Below are 22752 nucleotides of genomic sequence, written 5' to 3'. Positions count from 1 at the left end.
TGCACTCACCAACCATGTATTCAAATCTGTTCACACAACTCTGTTTTTTGTTTCTGTCTGTTAACCCTACTGCCTGGCTTTCAATGTTCATTTTCGGACCTCTCATCGGAGATGTACAGAATAACTGTATTTGACAGCTCCCTGTATAGGAAGCCTGCCTCCTCTTTTAATTGTTTTTATTCACATGGACTTTTCCTTAAAATGGAATCTGAGCATCAATGAAAAGTCACCCCTGCTAGAATGATTAGGTTGAAGTGGGTTTATATTCAGGGAAAGGAAAGTGAAGTCGCTCATCGTGTCCAACTCTTTGCAACGCTATGGACTGTAACCTACCAGGCTCCTCTGTCCAAGGGATTTTCCAGGCAAGAGCACTGGAGTGGGTTGCCATTTCCTTCTCCAGTATGTTCAGGAGGAACTGATCAAAACATCAGGACTCTCTACAGTTAAGAGTTTGCTTCTGGAGAATGTATTCATTTGGACTCCTCTTATGCCTCAGACCCACCATGGTCTGTGAGTCACAGGAAGGGGATGCTAATTCAAGGCAAGGCAGAACCCCACAGTGCATCTGCCCAACATCATCCCTTTGATTGTCTTTATTCCCTGTAAGTGGAAAATGGACTCTCTCTCCTTTCCAAGAAAGTCTGCATTCCCTGGATACCAAAAAATTACTGAAAATGATCTTAAAGACCATTCAATGTATGAACAACCGATTACACTCAAACACTACATGAAAAAGAGCATAAAGATATGGCTATAGCATGGTTTCTGTTCCTTATAAAAAGATCAAATGATATGTGTGGCATGTGTCTGAGTATGTTAAAACACATGCATTTTTTATGTTTGCTTGAGGAAAAGAATAGAATGATACAGACCAAAGTATTAACATTGGCTACTGCTGATTAAAGGATTATGGGAGATTATTTTCTTCTTTATAGCATATTGCTTTTAAAATGTGTATTAATAACAGTATATAATAATTAAAATATTAATCATGTATATTAAACATATTTATATAATATGCATATGAGATATATATTTATATTAAAATTATTCTATCTTTTTTAAAAAAGAAGTAATCCTCCTACTTTGTTAACTAGCACGGGCAGCCAAAGCCCAGGCCTCAGAGACATAAGAATTTCTTCATTTTCTCTATTTCTGCTGTCTCTGGTCCCAAGATGCCCCATTTCGCCCAGTGGAAAGGACACAGTAGGAAGCCCTGCTGTCACCAGGCACTCTGAGCATGAGGAAGTGAGAGACCAACCTTCACGCTTTGGTTTCATGTCATGGACATATTTACGGACTTTCAGCCTTCTTCCCAAAGTGGCAAGTGCAACAAAGACTGACTTACCAACAAATATGTGATATTCTTAGGTCTAAATAAAATGCCTCCCTTCTACTCACTGAGGGGATGGCTGTGACTCTTCCTTCCTTACAAGGGTTATTTCTCAGATTGAATCCACTTGCCTGCAGAGATTCTGCTGACATCACCCCTGGGGGGATAGACTACCCCTCCTTCACGTGTTAGCTCACAGCCTTAAGCCCGTCTGGCGTGTGTTTTCACTGTCTATCGCTTACCTTCTCTAACTCCCCCTGGAAAGTTAACAACAGAAAAGCCAGGACAGAAAGAAAGAAAACTCTAGGCAGACATATCAACCCATCAATCCTCATATTTATAATAAAGGGACACGTGTTTATATTTTTCCCCCCTGGAAGTTTCAGATGCATCACTTTCGAGTCCTGGTTGTAGTTGACTTGAGATTTGCTTGAGCTGGTTCCTTTCTATTAATACATAGGAAAATCCCCAAAGAGTACAAATAATATTTGATTTTTTCCCTCTAAATAGTGACAGTTCTCATAAAGATAGTTCTTTTGTTGCTTATTTCAACCAGACAATTGAAAGAGGTCTGGAGTGGGAGAACCTGTTTTAAGAAAAGACATGGAAGACAGAATTGGGAAACCTACCTCCCCCACAGGAGACGGAGCAATCTGTCTGCACTGTGCTCCAGGCGTAGCTGTGTCTTTTTGAGGCTGGCAGAGTTCCATTCGTGACCTTGGGAAGTGCATACTTCCAAGCTATTCCTGGGTTTTTGCCTTGCATGAGAATCTGGACAGTATAAGATACAAATCAGAGATCAAGACGCAGGTCAGATCCTGGAATTCCAGAAACCTCACTGAACATTTTAAAGCTATTTATACAACATTTTGGAATCAAGAGTGCTGGGAGAAATATCAATAATGTCAGATATGCCGATGACACCACCCTTAGGGCAGAAAGTGAAGAAGAACTAAAGAGCCTCTTCATGAAAGTGAAAGAGGAGAGTGAAAAAGTTGGCTTAAAACTCAACATTCAGAAAACCAAGATCATGACATCTTGTCCCATCACTTCATGGCAAATAGATGGGGAAACAATGGAAACAGTGAGAGACTTTATTTTCTTGGGCTCCAAAATCACTGCAGATGGTGACTAACAGCCATGAAATGAAAAGATGCTTGTTCCTTGGAAGAAAAGTTATGACCAACCTAGACAGCATATTAAAAAGCAGAGACATTACTTTGCCAACAAAGGTCTGTCTAGTCAAAGCCATGGTTTTTCCAGTAGTCATGTATGGATGTGAGAGTTGGACAATAAAGAAAGCTGAATGCCGAATAATTGATGGTTTTGAACTGTGGTGTTGGAGAAGACTCTTGAGAGTCTCTTGGACTGTAAGGAGATCCAACCAGTCCATCCTATGGGAAATCAGTCCTGAATAGTCATTGGAAGGACTGATGCTGAAGCTGAATCTCCAATGATTTGACCACCTGATGCAAAGAACTGACTCCCTGGAAAAGACCCTGATGCTGGGAATGATTGAAGGTGGGAGGAGAAGGGGACGACAGAGGATGAGATGGTTGGATGGCATCACCGCCTCAATGGACATGAGTTTGAGTAAGCTCCGGGAGTTGGTGGTGGACAGGGAGGCCTGGAGTGCTGCAGTCCATGGGGTCACAGAGTTGGACACGACTGAGAGACTGAACTGAATGACATTTTGATCCCAGAGCTGGTTCATGTCATTGTTCCCAAGTACATTTTATGTTGACTGGAAGTCTGCCCATGACACTTTAAATGTGTAGCTCCAGACAGTCAAAGCTGTGATGTGGAAAGCTAGTAGGGGACAAGGACATTTGCTATAAGCCCATGACCCTCAATTCTGGGTAAAACCAATTAAGAAAGCAAGAAAATAGATCTTTACATTATGTTGAAGGGAGGCCAAACTATAAAGTGTTAACCCTCACATTAAACTTGAAAGCCTAGCATGGTTCTCACACACACTGGTGCCCCACAAATAATGAAAGTGTTTTTCATTCAGTCACGTCTGACTCTTTGCGACCCCATGGACTGTAAGCCCACCAGGCTCCTTTGTCCATGGGGTTTTCCAGGCAAGAATACTAGAGTGTGTAACCAACCCTTTCTCCAGGGTATCTTCCCGGCCCAGGGATCAAACCTGGGTTTCCTGCACTGCAGCTAGATTATCATCTGAGCCACCAGGGGTTGAAACTCAATCTACATATATAAGTTTTTAGGATTGATTCTGGCCCACAACTTATAACCTGTCTCCAGGATGCCAGCAGGTGTTAGGCACAAAAGAAGCACACATAAAACCTAAGAATAAACACCCCACTTAGAATCACCTATCACTAACTCCAGAATCCAAGCAGATGGCCAATAGGACTTCCAAAGAGAATTTGCCCAAGAGTCTATGTCTGTTAACTGTACTGGGATGAGCAGATAAGACAAAAAGAAACATGATCAGAAGTAGGGGTTGGTACTGGAATGGATTTGACCTCAAAGGGGCAAGGACCCTGGATAAATCTGACCCTAACAGGTGTGGCCACTAAAAGAGCCATCATTTATAGGCACTTTGTGGATGTCAGACACTCTGTTGGGCTTTTGCACTGCATTATCTTAAAAGAGTCCTCTAACAACTCTGCTGCTGCTGCTAAGTCACTTCAGTCGTGTCCAACTCTGTGTGACCCCATAGACGGCAGCCCACCAGGCTCCCCCGTCCCTGGGATTCTCCAGGCAAGAACACTGGAGAGGGTTGCCATTTCCTTCTCCAGTGCATGACTCTTAGCGACCCCATAGACTCCTCTATCCATGGGATTTTCCAGGCAAGAGTACTAGAATGGGGTGCCATTGCCTTCTCCAACTCTAGAATGTAGCTAATTTTTCACAGAAAAAAAAAAAAAACCTGAGAGGAAAGAAGTTGTGCAAGATCACACAGGTGACTGGTAAATGAGTTTAAAATAGAACTTAGACACTCCAACAAACTGTGCCTAAAGAATGCAAGATATCATCTTGTTTTGTATTTACTTTTCATTGAAGTATAGTTGAGTTACAATGTTGTATTCATTTCAGATGTACAGAAAAGTGATTTAGCCATACACACACAATACACACACACATATATATATCTATAACTCTCTCTGTCTATATATATATATATATATATTCTTTTTCAGATTCTTTTCCATTATAGGTTATTATAAGATAATGCAGTTTCTGGTGCCATAAGTAGGTCCTTGTTGTTTATTTTATATATAGTAGTGTGTATGTATTAATCCCAAACTCCCAACTTATCCCTCCCCCCTTTCCCCTTTGGTAACCATAAATTTGTTCTCTGTGTCTGGAGATCACTTTCTTTTTGGTGTGGGCAAACACATTATTGGCCTCCTTTGCTGATCCTCTCTTTTCCTAACTATGTCTCTTTTTTCCTTCAAATTCAAAGCATGGGTAAAAATAGCTGGTTCTCTCCATCCCATGAGTCTTGCGGAAAATCTGTTACCACCAGAGCTGGGCATTCATGCCCCCAAAGCAAAGCAGATTTCCAGTTAAAAATAGGAACCCCTGGCTCTATCTCTGTCTGGTGGGACCCCACCTCAATTAAAGCTGGGTGGGTGGCCACAGTTCAAGGACCTCCATCGTGCCAGACCACTCCTTGGGCTGCTACGAAATGGCTTCCACTCTACTATCAGCTTAAATGTCTCCAGAAGTATCATGGCTTACTCTGAAGATTCCATGGTGTAGTCATCCTTTGTCAGCTAACAAAACAAAATCTTGGTGCCTCCCAGAAAAAAACCAAACTGTTAACAGACGGGTCTTTGTTTCCCTCACCCCCATCCAAAGCAGAAACCAAACAAAACACAACAGGCAGAACCATTAAAATTGACAAATGCCAAATTCTCATTAGTCACCAAGGAAAACCTTCTCAGAATCAAGGTCTTAGGAGGATGCCAGCAGGTGTTAGGCATAAAAGAAGCACACATAAAACCTTAGAATAAATACCCCACTTAGAATCACCTATTACTAACACCAGAAGCCAATACAGTGGAGTTGCGTCACACACGCATCTCAGACAGACATTTCAAGTCCAGGTGCTCTGGGTAAAGAAATCCGCTCACTTATCTCCGCTTTCTAGGACCACCAATTCCCTGCTGCATTCAAACTGGTTCCTGGCTTCCACTCCCATAGGGAAAAGGATCCCCAATAGAAATGCAAAGAAAATGAAAAATAACAAATGTATTACTATTACAGTTTTACAGCCAATGGCCTATAGGACATACAGTTTATATTTGTTGGTGGGATGTGTTAATGCATTCATTGAATGCACAAGTGAATATGACTCTCAACTTTAAAAAAAAAAATCAGGGACTTCCCTGGTGGTCCAGTGGTTAAGAATCTGCCTTGCAATACAAGGAACACAGGTTCGATTCCTGGTTGGGGAACTAAAATCCCGCATGCCTTGGAGCAACTTGGTCCTGGCTCTACAGCTACTAAAGCCCACACATCACAACTAGAGTCCATGTGCCGCATGAAAGGTCCCGGGTGCCACAGCCAAGACCCGAGACAGCCAAAAAAACCCAAATCCAGTGGCTCACAGCATCATTATAATGTCTCTGCATCTGGAAGGTTGGGCTTCCCAGGCGTAGTGGTGAAGAATCTGCCTGCCAAGCAGGAGACTCAGGTTCCATCTCTTATTTGGGAAGATCCTCCCCTAGAAAAGGAAATGGCAATCCACTCCATCCCATGGACAGAAGAGCCTGGCGGGCTACAGTCCATAGGGTTGCAAAGTGTCAGACATGACCGAGCGACTAAACAACAATAATCTGGAAGGTCACAGGAGAACTGTGTGTGTAATCATGTAGGCTAAAAGACAATATTTGTATAAACCTGCAGAAAGCTGACTGTAGAATTTATTTTAACATCAGCTCATAAGGGCTTCTTAAAGAAAGTAATTATTTAAACAAATAAATGCCAAGATTAAATACATAAAAGATGAGTATTTGCCAATCACATTATTTGCTTCTCAACGATAGTTAAAGCATTCTCTGCCCTTTTCTTTATCCTGTATGAGGATCAAAGTAACCAAGAATGAAATACACAGCAGCCATCTTATCTTTTACCGTCTTATGCCTGTACTAGCCAATCCTTTAGAAACAGACTGTCTGGCTAAAACAATCTCTGTGAGTCTGTCCTTCACCCCATTCTAAAAAAAGACTAGACTTTGTTTTTAAAAAGTCAATTCCACCCTCAGGAATGGCTACATAATTTGTGTGTGTGTATGGTGGGGGACGTGTGCCCAGGGCAAAATGGAAATGAAAGGCCCCTTGTTTAAAAAAGTGATTAAGGATTTCAAGTTGGTGACAACAGAGCATTAAACCAATCACAGGGCACTTCTGAGCCCAAGGTCCCAGTGACTTCGGAGTCCACATCCACGAAGCCACCTCAGCCCGACCTTAAGGCTGAGGTTTTCTCACCTGCATCAATTTAAGACACAATTAAAAAGGTTCCAAGTTCTAAATGGCCCCATGGTCTAATGCCGGCTTTGACCACTCTTCTCAGATGGAGAATGAATTTGGCAGGTCTGTCTACACCTGAGTGACCACGACCATTGCCTTGACCGCAGACAGCCTGTCCCACCCAAAGCTCTGCAGCAAGGGGACCTCAAGACGACGTGCAATAACCACACAGCCCAGATTCTAGGCGCCTCTGAAACAACAAGTCATCTGGAATTGCTCATCCGCGTCACTGACATCTATTTTAAAATATTTTCAGCAGTCCTGTCAAGCGCCGTCAGTAACTTTCTTCAGCAGTACTGGAGAACACGGAGACCCCCCAGGTCCTGCAGACGCCACTCCCCAGCACCACCGCCCCCACAACTGGCGGCCTCACAGCACACCATCCCAACGTGGCCCAGAGAACTGTGTGGCCCGGCTGTGAAGTGCACACATTCGGAAAGATCGCCAGCAATTCAGTCTACTTAACTGGACTCAGGCCACAGAATTTTTCAGCCAACTGGCATTGAGTCTCTTAATTTACAGCTGGCAAGCAACCTCCTTAAATGCTTCCAGGTCCACAGTAGAACTGTTTAATGTCTACCTTGAACACACAAACCACCTGACTTCAGACACAACACTCCGGCAGCTCTGACCACGGGGTGCGGAGTGATAAAATTTACAGCTTAAGCTGGAAAACCACAGACGGGGCTGGACTCGACCAGTTCCCCTCCAAAGGAGGGCATGCAGGTTCTGCTTGGGGTGCATACAGGTTAAAATAAAGGACACACTGAGTAATCTCGGGTAAATGGCTTGCTTTCACTCCCACTTTTAATTTTTAACATGCAAACTATAAAATGCTGTCAACCAGCTTCATCTCTGTTTCATCATTGAAGGCCTATGTTTTTCTTTTAAAGAAGTTGTCCTAATCCTATGAAATTAAAAGATGCTTGCTCCTTGGAAGAAAACCTGTGACAAACCTAGACAGCATATTAAAAAGCAGAGACATCACTTTGCTGACAAAGGTCCGTCTAGTCAAAGCTATGGTTTTTCCAGTAGTCATGTACGGATGTGAGAGTTGGACCATAAAGAAGGCTGAGTGCCAAAGAATTGATGCTTTCAAACCATGGTGCTGGAGAAGACTCTTGAGAGTCCCTTGGACTACAAGGAGATCCAACCAGTCAATTCTAAAGGAGATCAGTCCTGAATATTCATTGGAAGGACTGATGCTGAAGCTGAAGCTCCATTACTTTGGCCAGCTGATGGAAAGAGCCGACTCACTGGAAAAGACCCCGACGCTGGGAAAGATCGAGGGCAGGAGGAGAAGGGGATGACAGAGGATGAGATGGTTGGATGGCATCACCAACTTGATGGACATGAGTTTGAGAAAACTCCAGGAGATAGTGAAACTCCTGGTGTGCTACAGTCCATGGGGTCGCAAAGAGTCGGACATGACTTAGTGACTGAACAACAAACCCTCCCGTGGAAACTAAAGAGTTATAATTAGGTTCTAAAGACCAGCTTTTTATTTAGTGCAGGCTTGGAAGCTTATTTCTCATCTTCAATAATGTAATAATGCACCTGATAGCTTTAAAAAATAATAATAGCCATACTATGGTGTTTATGCCAGGTAAAGCATTGTACAGCATTATCTCTTTTACAGTTAATAATGACACCATGAGGAAGGCACAGTGCTATTAATACCCTAGTCTTGTAGATGAACACAGCTAGTAAGTAGAAACTGGAAAAGGCAATGGCAACCCACTCCAGTACTCTTGCCTGGAAAATCCCATGGATGGAGGAGCCTGGTAGGCTGCAGTCCATGGGGTCGCTAGAGGTTGGACGCGACTGAAGCGACTTAGCAGCAGCAGCAGCAAGTAGCAACACGGGGAACTCAAGTTTCTGATACTGCATGACTCGCAAACTTGACCTCTTAACTCTCAAGACACTGCACCTCCAGCTCTGAAATGTCATGTCTAGGATTCTAATTTAAAATTCTCAAGACTGAAGGAACACTGAAAAGATATTGTCACTGGGATCCAATAACATGCTCTAACATATACATTTCGCTATCGGGTTCCAACCTGAAAATGTCCCTTCTTGAACATGCTGCTGCTGCTGCTGCTAAGTCACTTCAGTTGTGTCCGACTCTGTACGACCCCATGACGGCAGCCCATCAGGCTCCCCCGTCCCTGGGATTCTCCAGGCAAGAACATTGGAGTGGGTTGCCATTTCCTTCTCCAGTGCATGAAAGTGAAAAGTGAAAGTGAAGTCGCTCTGTCGTGTCTGACTCTTAGCGACCCCATGGACTGCAGCCTACCAGGCTCCTCTTGATTTAAGGATTTGTGATTTTTAATATCCTCAATCCATTTCCCCCTTCATTTACAGAAATGTTTGTTTTAAATACCATTTTAACAGCTGAAATTCAACCCACTTTACAGATGGACCCCTTCTGATAAAGGATGGATTTTACAGTACGTTACACGTTGACTAAGTCAGAGGAGGAATCATTTTTGTGTTGTGAGTTCAATGATTCTGTATGATCCTGTGATTTTCTGGGAAGCCTCGTGATGTGAAAAATCAGCCAGTTGTCCCCAGCTTCTTGTTTGCTTCAAAGCCCGAAGAACATGAGCAGGTATCATCTCTGGGATTAGGTGTGAGTGAGTCGGATTTGACAGGACGCAGCACCACAAAGACCCCGACTGGGGCCTTGGAAGTCCATCTACGAGGCGGCTTCAAAGGTGTGGGCTGACACATTGAACCGAGACTACAATTCTAATTCAACTCATCCACATTCCTAGGAGTTTAGGGGAGAGAAAGAGCGCGCTCCAACCTGTCACAGAAGTATTTGCCGCGAATTAACTGGAGGCCCACACTTCAAACAGCGAACGGCAACCTGGGGAGAAGTGATGCGGCATCTCGGGAGCACATCTGACTCGTCCTCCAGAGCCTGGGGTTCCCCGTCATCTGGTCTCAATTAGTCCTCCACTGCTTCTTGGCCTCTTTCGTGAGCCGTGTCTTCACTCTGTCCCCGCTCCTTGGCTAATCTCTCTCCCCGACACTGATTCTATCCCGAGGCACATCTTTGCTCATCTCGGCCCCTGCCCCGTGGGGGAAGGGGTGCAGACAGCAGGGTCATGAGGAAGGAGCTTTATGAGAAGGGGACTGACCATGACGCTCCCACACCGTCAACTCGGTGATCAATGAGTCCGTCCACCTGGTCTCCCCCCCAACCCACCCATCATCGCCTCTGGCCAAAGAGTGGAGGAAGTTGTTTATGATAGTAATTTTCTTGAGATGTCTTTTTCTGCCTTGAATCTGGCCTGTGGCTAACCTATTTCTCACTTGCTGTCGTTACAAGCGCTGCTGTAGGGGTCAGCGGCACTCTCCCTTGGTACATGATTAATTGGGAATGGGCTTTCAAAGAGTTAAACACTCCCTTCTGGCCTCTTAACAGAGAGGGGAATAAAAAACCTTTAACGTGAAGGAGAGCTGTTATTTTTAAGACTTTTTTTTCCTCAAAAAAAAGGAATGCTGTAAAAACACAGATGATCATATTTCAGTCTTAGACTAGCAACCTGTGTTATCATGTCAGCCTAAATCACTGTTTATCAGACGGGGATGAAGTTACTTTATAATGAAACACTCATGATGAATTTCCTCACCTACCCTCCAACTTCACGACAGTTTGATGGAGAATGTGACTCATTCGTTGTTGTGTGTGCTTGTGTGTGACTGCGTGTGAGAGAGAAGCAGAGCCAGAGAAACAGAATAAAGGAGAGGAAGAAGAGAAGGGAGAGGCAGCTGGGAGGGGAGAGAGGGGGCAGAGGAGACGCAGGGGCAGGGTTGGGGGAGACAGCCAGCATGCAACAGCTAACGAAACAGCTGATCTTCAGTCGCTTCTACAGAGCGTTATCATCTCTAAGTAGACAGCTTCATTAATCATGAAAACAAAGAGAATGTATGTTTTAATTCTCATTGCCAAGGCCCTTTAAAATTATATACTAAATGGGCCTTTTGCATTGTACTTAAACAAAGGACAAAATTACTGACTTTATGTTACCTATATCTCAGTCTCGAAGTGGAAAAACATTAAGTTTTCAGCCATACTCCAAATGCCCAGCACATATATATATATACATAAAATATATACATATACACACATATATATATAATATAAGCATACATACATATACACAGATATATACACACACACACACACATGCTGCTGCTGCTGCTAAGTCACTTCAGTCGTGTCTGACTCTGTGCGACCCCATAGACGGCAGCCCACCAGGCTCCCCCGTCCCTGGGTTTCTCCAGGCAAGAACACTGGAGTGGGTTGCCATTTCCTTCTCCAATGCATGAAAGTGAAAACTGAAAGTGAAGTCGCTCAGTCGTCTCCGACTCTTAGTGACCCCATGGACTGCAGCCTACCAGGCTCCTCCATCCATGGGATTTTCTGGGCAAGAGTACTGGAGTGGGGTGCCATGGCCTTCTTCAATATATATATATAATATATACATACATACATATACACACACATATACATACAAATATATAAAATTTGTGTACATATGTATATATGGGCTTCCCTAGTGGCTCAGATGGTAAAGAATCTGCCTGCAATGCAGGAGATCTGGGTTCAATCCCTGAGTCAAGAATATCCCCTGGAGAAGGGGATGGCAATCCACTCCACTATTCTTGCCTAGAGAATCCCATGGACAGAAGACCCTGGTGGGCTACAGTCTGAGGGGTTGCAAAGAGTCAGACATGACTGAGCAACTAACATTTTCACTTTTCACATATATATGTATACACACACACACACACACACACTCTTCAGATTAAATGATTATTTTTCAACAAAGGGAGGAGTAAATTTCAACTCTGACCTTCGGTTTTCACATTTCTACCATGTCAGAAATGGTAAGGACCTAATAGAAGCAGAAGATATTAACAAGATGTGGCAAGAATACACAGAAGAACTATACAAAAAAGATCTTCACGACCCAGATAATCACAATGGTGTGATCACTCACCTAGAGCCAGACATCCTGGAATGTGAAGTCAAGTGGGCCTTAGGAAGCATCACTACGAACAAAGCTAGTGGAGGTGATGGAATTCCAGTTGAGCTAGCTCAAATCCTAAAAGATGATGCTGTGAAAGTGCTGCACTCAATATGCCAGCAAATTTGGAAAACTCAGCTGTGGCCACAGGACTGGAAAAGGTCTAATCCCAAAGAAAGGCAATGCCAAAGAATGCTCAAACTACCGCACAATTGCACTCATCTCACATGCTAGCAAAGTAATGCTCAAAATTCTCCAAGCCAGGCTTCAACAGTATGTGAACAGAGAACTCCAGATGTTCAGGCTGGATTTAGAAAAGGCAGAGGAACTTTTGCCAACATCTGTTGGATCATCAAAAAAGCAAGAGACTGTGTGGATCACAACAAATTGTGGAAAATTCTTAAAGAGATGGGAATAGCAGACCATCTGACGTGCCTGCTCAGAATACTCCTTTCTCAGATTACTCCTGAGAAATCTGTATGTAGGTCAGGAAGCAACAGTTAGAACTGGACATGAACAACACACTGGTTTCAAATTGAGAAAGGAGTACATCAAGGCTGTATATTGTCACCATTTATTTAACTTATATGTACAGTACATGATGAGAAATGCTGGGCTGGATGAAGCACAAGCTGGAATCAAGATTGCCAGGAGAAATATCAATAACCTCAGATATGCAAATGACACCACCCTTATGGCAGAAGGCAAAACAGCCTCTTCATGAAAGTGAAATAGGAGAGTGAAAAAGTTGGCTTAAAACTCAACATTCAGAAAACTAGGATCATGGCATCTGGTCCTATCACTTCATGGTAAATAGATGGGGAAACAGTGGAAACAGTGACAGACTTTATTTTTGGGGGCTCCAAAATCACTGTAGATGGTGACTGCAGCCATGAAATTAAAAGATGCTTGCTCCTTGGAAGAAAAGTTATGACCAACCTAGACAGCATATTAGAAAGCAGAAACATTACTTTGCCAACAAAGTCCGTCTAGTCAAAGCTATGGTTTTCCCAGTAGTCATGTGGATGTGAGAGTTGGACTATAAAGAAAGCTGAGTGCTGAAGGGTTGATGCTTTTGAACTGTGGTGTTGGAGAAGACTCTTGAGAGTCCCTTGGACTGCAAGGAGATCCAACCAGTCCATGCTAAAGGAAATCAGTCCTGAATATTCATTGGAAGGACTCATGCTGAAACTGAAACTCCAATACTTTGGCCACCTGATGTGAAGAACTGACTCACTGTAAAAAACCCTGATGCTGGAAAAGATTGAAGGTGGGAGAAGAAGGGGACGACAGAGGATGAGATGGTTGGATGGCGTCACCGACTCAATGGACATGAGTTTGAGTAAACTCTGGGAGTTTATGAAGGACAGGGAGGCCTGGTGTGCTGCAGTCCATGGGGTCGCAAAAAGTGGGACATGACTGAGCGACTGAACTGAACCACTTCAAAATTTCATTCCTTATACAAGACACACACACACACAGAATTTAGCTATGTGGGGTGCACAAGCAACAAAGATCCAGTTTTCCTTGTGTTCTCAAACCCAGTCAAAAAATATGGTAGGTCCATATATAATATACTGAAAACTACTGAAATATAAGCTGAGTTTTCTATCTTTGAGATGACTAATGAGTGCACTGGTTCAATAAGAAATTCCTTAGACTCTCTGCCAGACTCATGCTGTGGGGGATAAGCCGACACACAGAAAGACGTGGAAATTATCTAGTTTATAATAGCTGTGTCTGTAGTGATCTCAGAAGGTGTGCAGTTGCCAAATCAATATTGATTTCTTTCTGATCTGGGGTGTGCATGTGTATGAGCTGTCTTCCCCTGGCTGAGGCAGAAATAGGATACAGGATCATGAAAATGAACTCCGTTTCTCCAAGTCATTTACATGTAATACATGTATATTTGTACTTTGAAATAAAAATTTGATTGATGGACTTAAATAATGCCTAAAATATTTAAGAACTCAATCATATAAATCCTTAATTTCCCTTAGGAATCTCCTCTTGGCCACCGAGGAAATCAAGAAGGCCAGCACAGCCTAAACTGACATCCACCTGTTGCAAATGGTGGACCCTGTGGGATCCGGGTTCCAAGGAGAATGAAGATTCTTTCCAAGAGACCATCTGAAAACGGGGCAGGCACGTGATTCAATGAGAAAAGTGAAAGTCTGTTTTCCATTTAAACTGAGCTTCCCTATGAAAGCATTCCATAAAGTTCTGACATATAAAGATAACCAGAAGCAGAGGACACTTCTATTTGATGTCAGGCCATGCACTTATTTCTTGGGGTTCACTCTTTCCCAGGACTATATTATCCTGCTGTGTACCAGGTAACACCCAGAAATAAGTGAAAAGATCTGGTTAATCCCCTACCCTGAACGGACAAGTTGCTGTTTCCCCAGATCAAGGTGAGTCAACTGTGAGCTAACTGGTCAGCAAGTTCTTATGTGTAAATTATTCACTTTGGGAAAGGCAAGCCTTTTAGAAAGCAGACTGATTCCTCAAATGCAACTGAGGGGATCAAATTTCAATACTTTGAATGCCTTTCACTGTACTTACCTTTTAACGGTACAGTTCTAAGACTAGTCCTAAAAGATGAGGAAATCCAGTGGTTTTAAAATGTGTACTGCAGAAGCATTTCAGAGAACTTCAGATTATGATGGTGGTTTGGGACAGAAATAGGGAAGAGAGGCTGGCCTTGTCACTCTTGACTTGGGTCAGAGAAAGTCACTTGTCACTTGATTTATTTGTTGTCTCCATGGATGGTTTTTCAACTTGGAAAGAAGATTCTACTCTTTAAATGAATGAATGAATGTTCTCATCAGATGTCATTCATTCACTATTTTTTTTTTTTTTTTTGAGTGCCTATGATGTTCTAGATACTATGCTGACTATGGAAGCTACAACGATCTCTCAGCAATAGAGGGTTTCAGGTGCTTAGAAGTGCTTCAGGATAATGCTACAGGACACAGCAGAGGATATGAGTTTAGCCTGGGGAAGTTATTCCCCAAATTATCGTAAACGATCATCAGACAGTTTAAGTGCCTCATGCAGAGTGTCACAGTAGTGTTAGAGGGACCTGTATCACCAACAGTTTAAAGAGGTGCTTCCTGTTCAAACTCATGTTGCTTCAAAAAGAATGGGATCCACATACCAAAACTCACTCCACATTCCTTAAAGACCTGCAACTATAATGATTTGGTGACATGTTCCATTCAGTTCAGTCGCTCAGTCGTGTCCAACTCTGCGACCCCATGGACTGCAGCATGCCAGGCCTCCCTGTCCATGACCAACTCCCAGAGTTTACTCAAAGTCATGTCCATTGAGTCGGTGATGTCATCCAACCATCTCATCCTCTGTCGTCCCCTTCTCCTCCTGCCTTCAATCTTTCCCAGCATCAGGGTCTTTTCCAATGAGTCAGCTCTTTGCATCATGTGGCCAAAGTACTGGAGTTTCAGCTACAGCATCAGTCCTTCCAATGAATATTCAGGACTGATTTCCTTTAGGATGGACTGGTTGGATCTCCTTGCAGTCCAAGGGACTCTCAAGAGGCTTTGTCAACACCACAGTTCAAAAGCATCAATTCTTCAGCACTCAGCTTTCTTTATGGTCCAACTCTTACATCCACACATGACTACTGGAAAAACCATAGCTTTGACTAGACATGATTTATGTCTTAACCATTTATGTATCTCCAGTGTCTATATAGGGCTGGGCAGTAAGTAGGCACTCAACAGAAAGTTTAGTTGTTTTTTTTTGTTTGTTTTTAAGTCAGACATTGAGAGGAAATAAACAGAGGAATATTGCTTTGAAGGTAGCTACCTAAATCAATACATGTCAAGGTAGTTGAAGACAGGAGTTAGCTAAGATATTGGGAGGATCTGGCTAACATAAATGAATGAGCTATAAAGAGGGACCTTATCCTTACACTGTCATCTTGTTTTTTGGCAAACGCACCCTTCTGCTGAATTTTACACTAAGAGCTTAGTGAACATGCAGTCATTTTAAGAGGCCAAGAGAGAAAGCGCTTTCTTTCACAGACATGTACTTTCTGTGGGTAGAACAGCATTTTCCATTTTGTTAGGTTCCCACACTTCGATTTCAGCATCCCATGGGATTGTAAAACACATTCAACATTTCATATTGGAGTGAACATATTTTTGGCTCCAGAAGTATTCATTTTGATTCAATTCGTAGTTGCATGGAAAGGCATATGAACTTTAACTTCCTTTCTTTAAAGGAGATGGCCGTGGATGGATGACTTGGATACTGATACATAGTCTAGTTTTAGAAAATGTAATTTATTGCTTATTGTGATTTTTCAGTTTTTAGAATCACTGTGTTCTATCAATTTTGGGAAGGCATGAGCATGTGATAAAAACTGACCTGAAATTTGACCATATTCTTCTGAGAGCAATAATGTACAATTTAAATATTAAAGTCATTAACCCAAATTCTTTTAAAAGATAAAATAGATATAATACTAGGTTACTGAGTTGGGTTTTTAAAAATAGTTGCTAGTTTTGAATGAAACCATGCCTCCTTTAAAAAATACAAGCAAAGCATGACCAATTAATCATACAAGTTTCTCTGTGGATTATTTTCAGACAAGCCACATTCCAAGGACATCAACTGGATCTTTCATTGAATCTATGAGCAGAATGTGTACATAAAGCTGTTGCAAAAACAATAGCTAAGCAAATGTGACCTTATTGCATTGTGGTGAAACTACAATTTTGTATTAATAGAGATCTGTAGTTTTAATTGCATTTATATAGTAATGAAATTTTAGAAAACCATACATACCCAGTTGAGTCTGGGAAAAGCTTTATGTTTTTATAATTGTATTAGATCTACCCAATTTTTCCCCTTACATTTTGATTTCTGCCCACACCCAAGGATCTGTCTGTATTTGTGAGGACAATCCAGCTGTTTTTGTTGGTTTGTTTTTTAGCCATGCCCTGAGGCTTCTAGGATCTCAGTTCCCCAACCAGGGATTGAATGTAGGCTCTCAGCAGTGAGAACATGGAATTCTAACCCCTGGATGACCTGGAATTCTATGTATTTGCAAGGAGATAGATGATGTACCTGACTGATTTTGTAGAACTCCATCACCAATGAAGACCATTCTTTTCATTTCTCAAAAATAGCCAGTAATCATTAGGAAAATGTTTAGACCCGGTGAACAGTCCAAAGATTTAGTTTTAATCAGAATTAAATAACATAGATAAATGAGATAAGAAGGGATGCTTAAATTAAGCAAAGCACAAATAAAAATTCTCAGCTTGAGGCTGGCATAGTGTTCAGTGACAATGTGTCCATTATCTGTTTAATTTGATCAAGACAGACAATGACAGGGGACACTCAGGTTCTAAAGATGAAAGTCAGAAGGAGCTCTGTGATTCTGCTTTGCACTTTCCATCACGTCTTGTCTCATTCTTTGTTGTGGTTTTCCTGAAGATAACTTATGTTTAACAGCAAACCTTAAATTACAGACAGAACTGTGAAAACCTACCGGAAGGGCTTTGTAATTATGAAGAAAATTGGACAGAGAAACAACAACAAAAAATGGTTGCTTGTCATTAAGCAGGAAAACACGTGTTTCTCATGAGGAATCATCTGGACTCGGTTCCGGTCGCCGGTGGCAGAAGCTGTGAGAGGTACCCATCTTCTGATTCAGTAATTTTCTAGCCACAGAACTTGGTTTGTGTACATTTGCTTAGAGATGGATCAAAGGCCTCATGGTAAAACTTAGGAGGAAGCCATGTTTCTCGAAAACTGATTCCCTGCAAGCTAAATATATCTTTAAAGAAAATATACCTTTTCTAAAGAAAAGACATTTGCTGCTCAGATGCTTGATAGAAAAGAAAACAAACATATCCATCTAAAAAATTAGGACTGAAAAACAAGTCTCAAATTCTTTAACCAGAAAGTTCAATTCCTATGCCTTCCATGTAATTACAGGCTGATTTCAGGGGCTGGATTCATTGTTGAGCTCCAAACTACCCTAAGATAAAACCAGTTTGATTTGGGGTTCCTAATTTCATCTTCTGAAATAAAAGAGCTGAAAGCTCTATGTCAAAAACACCAAAAAACCCTATCAAAAAATGGAGAGATCTAAAGCGACGTTTCTCCATAGAAAACATACAGATCATCAAAAGCACAAGAAAAAATGCTCAACATTTAATCATCAGAGAAATGCAAACCAAAAGTACAATGAGGTATCACATGATGCCAGTCAGAAAGGCCGTCATCAAAAAAATCTACAAAAAATAAATGCTGGAGAGTGTGTGGAGGAATGAGACTGCCCCTACACTGTTGGTGGGCATGGAAATTGGTACAACCACTGTGGAGAACAGCACGGACTTCACTTTAAACACTACAAACAGAGCTACCATCTGACGCAGCAGTCCCACTCCTGGGCATTTATCTGGAGAAAACCATTACTTCAAAAAGACACACGCACCCCAGCCTTCTCTGCAGCACTACTTACAATAGCCAAGGCACGAAACAATCTCAATGTCCACTGACAGAGGAATGGTACATATAAACAATGGAATATTAGTCATAAAAAAAATGAAATAATGCCACTCGCAGCAACAGCAACATGGGTTGACCAAGAGATGATCATGTAAGTGAGGTAGGTCAGGCTGAGAAAGGCAAATATCGTATGATATCACTTTTATGTGGAACCTTTAAAAAACGATGTGAGTGAACTTATTTACATAACAGGAATAGATTTACAGATTTAGAGAATGAACTTACAGTCATCAGGGGGGAATGTGGTGGGGAAGGTTGGTCTGTATGTTTGGGAGTTTGGGATTAACATGTACATACTGCTATATTTAAAATATTCATAGATAACCAATAAGGACCTACTGTGTAGCACAGGGGCTTCCCTGATAGCTCAGCTGGTAAAGAATCTGCCTGCATTGCAGGAGATCCCAGTTTGATTCCTGGGTCGGGAGGATCCCCTGGAGAAGGGATGGGCTACCCACTTCAGTATTCTTGGGCTTCCCTTGTGGCTCAGCTGGTAAAGAAAATTATAGCACAGGGAACTCCACTCAATACTCTGTAATAACCTAAATGGGAACAGAATCCAAAAAAAACAACGATAGATACATGTATATGTATAACTGAATCGCTTTGCTGTACACCTCAAATTAACACATTGATAATCAACTATACTCCAATATAAAGTAAAGAAATTAAAAATGTATCACATAGCAAAAGCAATAAAAATAAGATAAAATAGGTCCTTCCGGGGGGTGGGGGGGGGGAGTTACATGTAGTCATACTTTTAAACTCTTTTTTAAATTCATCTTTCTTAGTAAATGTTTGATTAGTACCTTAAATAATAATAGTAATAGTTGAATTAGACTTGTTTCTTTGATTTGAAAAGAGCAGAGCAATATGACTAGCCTGAGAGCAGATATCATACTCATAGATGGAAAAGATTTGGACTCCAATTCAACTCTGCTTTTCTCCTAGCTACGTGAGCTAGGCAAATCTTTAACATTTCTTCATCACACTTCATTGCTTATTTTTCTGGCAAGTCAGTGAGGCAGGGTTTCTGTCCCAGTTTTGCAAGTGAGAGATTGAAGCTGAATGTGACTAACGGGAGTGCTTGGTTACCTAAGTCCTCGGTACGCGGTGGCCACAGGGACTTCTAACGCCTGAGACATACCACATGCCTCTGAAAGCACACGATTGGCCCCATTTTATAAACTGGAGGAAGCAAACCCTGAGATGTGATGCGGACCAAAGACAAAGTCTCCGTGACAATTCTGTTACAGCGTCATTCGCAGATACGGTGGCTGTTTTCACTCTCCTCGTCGTTATCCATTTATTTTTTTCTCTTCTCACCTCTAAAGAAAACGGCAGCCAAAAAAGTGAGTTGGCTTGCTCTATAAAACTGTCTTGCTGCTGCTAAGTCGCTTCAGTTGTGTCCAACTGTGTGTGACCCCATAGATGGCAGCCCACCAGGCTCCTCTGTCCACAGGGTTCTCCAGGCAAGAACACTGGAGTGGGTTGCCATTTCCTTCTCCAAAACTGTCTAGCCATCAAGCAAGTGTTCTTTCCACTACGTCGCTCTGCCTCCAAGGCTGGCAGATTCCTGTAATGAATAACTATGAACAGACTATCCAAACGGCAGAGGCAGACAAACCGGAATCATGTAAAAAATGATCCCTGGGATCCCTCAGCAAACTGAACAGCCAGGTGGGCTGGTGGAAGGCTGGCATCTAAATGTGAAAGTTGGCACATTCTCCCGGGGACCCACTGGATCCCTCTTTCCCCCAGATGAAGGGGCTGTCTTTGCCCTTTGAGCTTTAGCCTGTTAGGACACAGGTATGAACTAGTGGCTCTTTAAGCTAGCTTAAATGGGGGTTCGTCACTAGACACGCAGCAAGAGGCAGTGAGAGCCGAATAAAGAGAAGGGGCTTACTTCAAAGACCAGCGTCTCATTGATGGGGCCCGGGGCAGACAGGCATTCGGGGCGGTTGAAGGCACGCTGGTACTCAAACACGGTCCCCGCAAAGGCAAACTCCCCTGGCCAGTCGACGCTCCAGCCCCCTGTGAGGTAATACTTGTGACTGAGGCTTCGGACCGCGAGGTAGCTGGAGGATACCTGCAGCTCCTGGACCTCGACGCTGCGGGCGCCCGCCGGGATGGTGACCACCGGGTAATACTCTAAGTGGAGAGAGCAGAACATTTTTGTCACCCATGTCAGACACGGGGACCCCGTCAGAGAGCCGCAGCGGCCCTCCTTACAGAGCGGGGCTCATTTCTACTCTTACGCAGTGAAAACACTCAGTTATTCCATTTTTCAAGTGGTAGGAACACCCGAGAGAGAAAATGATGTACTTTCCCCAAGTACATGCATGTGGACAGAAAACACGCTTCTCTTTTCCTTCATGGCTTTTCCCAAAAGCCATGAAACTCAAAGATGCTTTTTATTTTTAATCAATCTGGAAAAAAACTTGGAGCCACCTAGTCTCAACTGTGGTGTGCAGAAGACAGGGCTCAAAGCTCAATTCTACTCAAGACGGTGAGATAACTGCTTCAAGTACGCGTCTTATGTTTTAAGTGTGGACCATCTAAGTTCCATAATACAGGGACTTCCCTGTGGTCCAGTGGCTAACACTCTGCACTCCCAACGCAGGGGGCCCAAGTTTGATCCCTGGTCAGGGAACTAGATCTCACATGCCACAACTGAGACTGGTACAACCAAATAAATAAATACATATATTTTTAAAAAGTTCCACAATACGTTCTTTAACAAATACAGGTGGCACAGCATATTGAAATTGCTCAGCAGAAAGGCGTTTGTTGAACACACCTCTGGATGTTTGTGTTGCTAAAACTACTCATCCTCCTCTGCTCTTGCATAAGTAACAGTACGTGAACCAACAACTTCCAGATGTTCAAGACGGATTTAGAAAAGGCAGAGGAACCAGAGATCAAATTGCCAACATCCAATGGATCATAGAGAAAGCAAGAGAATTCCAGAAAAACATCTGCTTCATTGACTATGCTAAAGCCTCTGACTGTGTGGATCACAACAAACTGTGGAAAATTCTTAGAGAGATGGGAATAGCAGACCACCTGACCTGCCTCCTGAGAAATCTGTATGCAGGTCAAGAAACAACAGTTACAACTGGGCATGGAACCATGGACTGGTTCAAAATTGGGAAAGGAGTACATCAAGGCTGTATATTGTTACCCTGCTTATTTAACTTATATGCAGAGTACATAATGTGGAATGCTGGGCTGGATGAAGCACAAGCTGGAATCAAGACTGCCGGGAGAAATATCAATAACCTCAGATATGCAGATGACACCACCCTTATGGCAGAAAGTGAAGAGGAACTAAAGAGCTTCTTAATGAAGGTGAAAGAGGAGAGTGAAAAAGCTGGCTTAAAACTCAATATTCAAAAAACAAAGATCATGGCATCCGGTCCCATCACTTCATGGCAAATAGATGGGAAAAAATGGAAACAGTGACAGACTTTATTTTCTTGGGTTCCAAAATCACTGCAGATGGTGACTGAAGACATGAAATTAAAAGACACTTGCTTCTTGGAAGAAAAGTTATGGCCAACCTAGACAGCATATTAAAAAGCAGAGACATTGCCAACAAAGGTCCATCTAGTCAAAGCTATAGTTTTTCCAGTGGTCATGTATGGATGTGAGAGTTGGACTATAAAGAAAGCTGAGTGCGAAAGAATTGATTCTTTTAAACTGTGGTGTTGAAGAAGACTCTTGAGAGTCCCTTGGACTGCAAGGAGATCCAGCCAGTCCATCCTAAAGGAGATCAGTCCTGGGTGTTCATTGGAAGAACTGATGCTGAAGCTGAAGCTCCAATACTTTGGCCACCTGATGTGAAGAACTGACTCATTAGAAAAGACCCTGATGCTGGGAAAGATCGAAGGCCGGAGGAGAAGGGGACAACAGAGGATGAGATGGTTGGATGGCATCATTTACTCAATGGATATGAGTTTGAGCAATCTCCAGGAGATGGTGAAGGACAGGGAAGATCGGCGTGCTGCAGTCCATGGTGTCAAGAGTCGGACACGTCTGAGTGACTGAGCAATAACGAAGCATCAAAAGCCATCATCTTCCATGCCTCATATGAGCTAGTGAAAAGCTGGATCGAATTTAGCAAGTCTCAGATTCATTTGGCAGCAAAGGACATGTCCCACCACTCACAGCACCGAATCTGCAGCATTTCTTACCATTTGCTTTGTGCTGGTTGAGGTACAGGCCTTTGTAAAACTTGCAAGTTGAGTTATCACCTTTGCAAACACCACAGGCATCTGAAACTGCTTTAGAGCCAAGTTCATGATCACATCCCACTGGCTGTGAC

General features: G+C 42.6%; 1 protein-coding gene across 1 annotated transcript in view; it reads right to left on the bottom strand.

The window, feature by feature from the left end:
- Positions 1-22752, bottom strand: part of ADAMTS18 (ADAM metallopeptidase with thrombospondin type 1 motif 18) — a 75533-nt gene that overhangs the window by 20311 nt on the left and 32470 nt on the right. The window contains exons 12-14 of the mRNA XM_070386886.1: positions 22622-22745; positions 20332-20576; positions 1963-2104 (exon numbers count right to left, since the gene is read on the bottom strand). Of these exons, the coding sequence (XP_070242987.1) occupies positions 1963-2104; positions 20332-20576; positions 22622-22745 (511 nt within the window). The remainder of the gene's footprint in view (positions 1-1962; positions 2105-20331; positions 20577-22621; positions 22746-22752) is intronic.

This window comes from Bos mutus, chromosome 18 (assembly GCF_027580195.1).
Source record: "Bos mutus isolate GX-2022 chromosome 18, NWIPB_WYAK_1.1, whole genome shotgun sequence".
Lineage (NCBI taxonomy): Eukaryota > Metazoa > Chordata > Mammalia > Artiodactyla > Bovidae > Bos > Bos mutus.
This window is presented reverse-complemented; position numbering and strand designations above follow the sequence as displayed.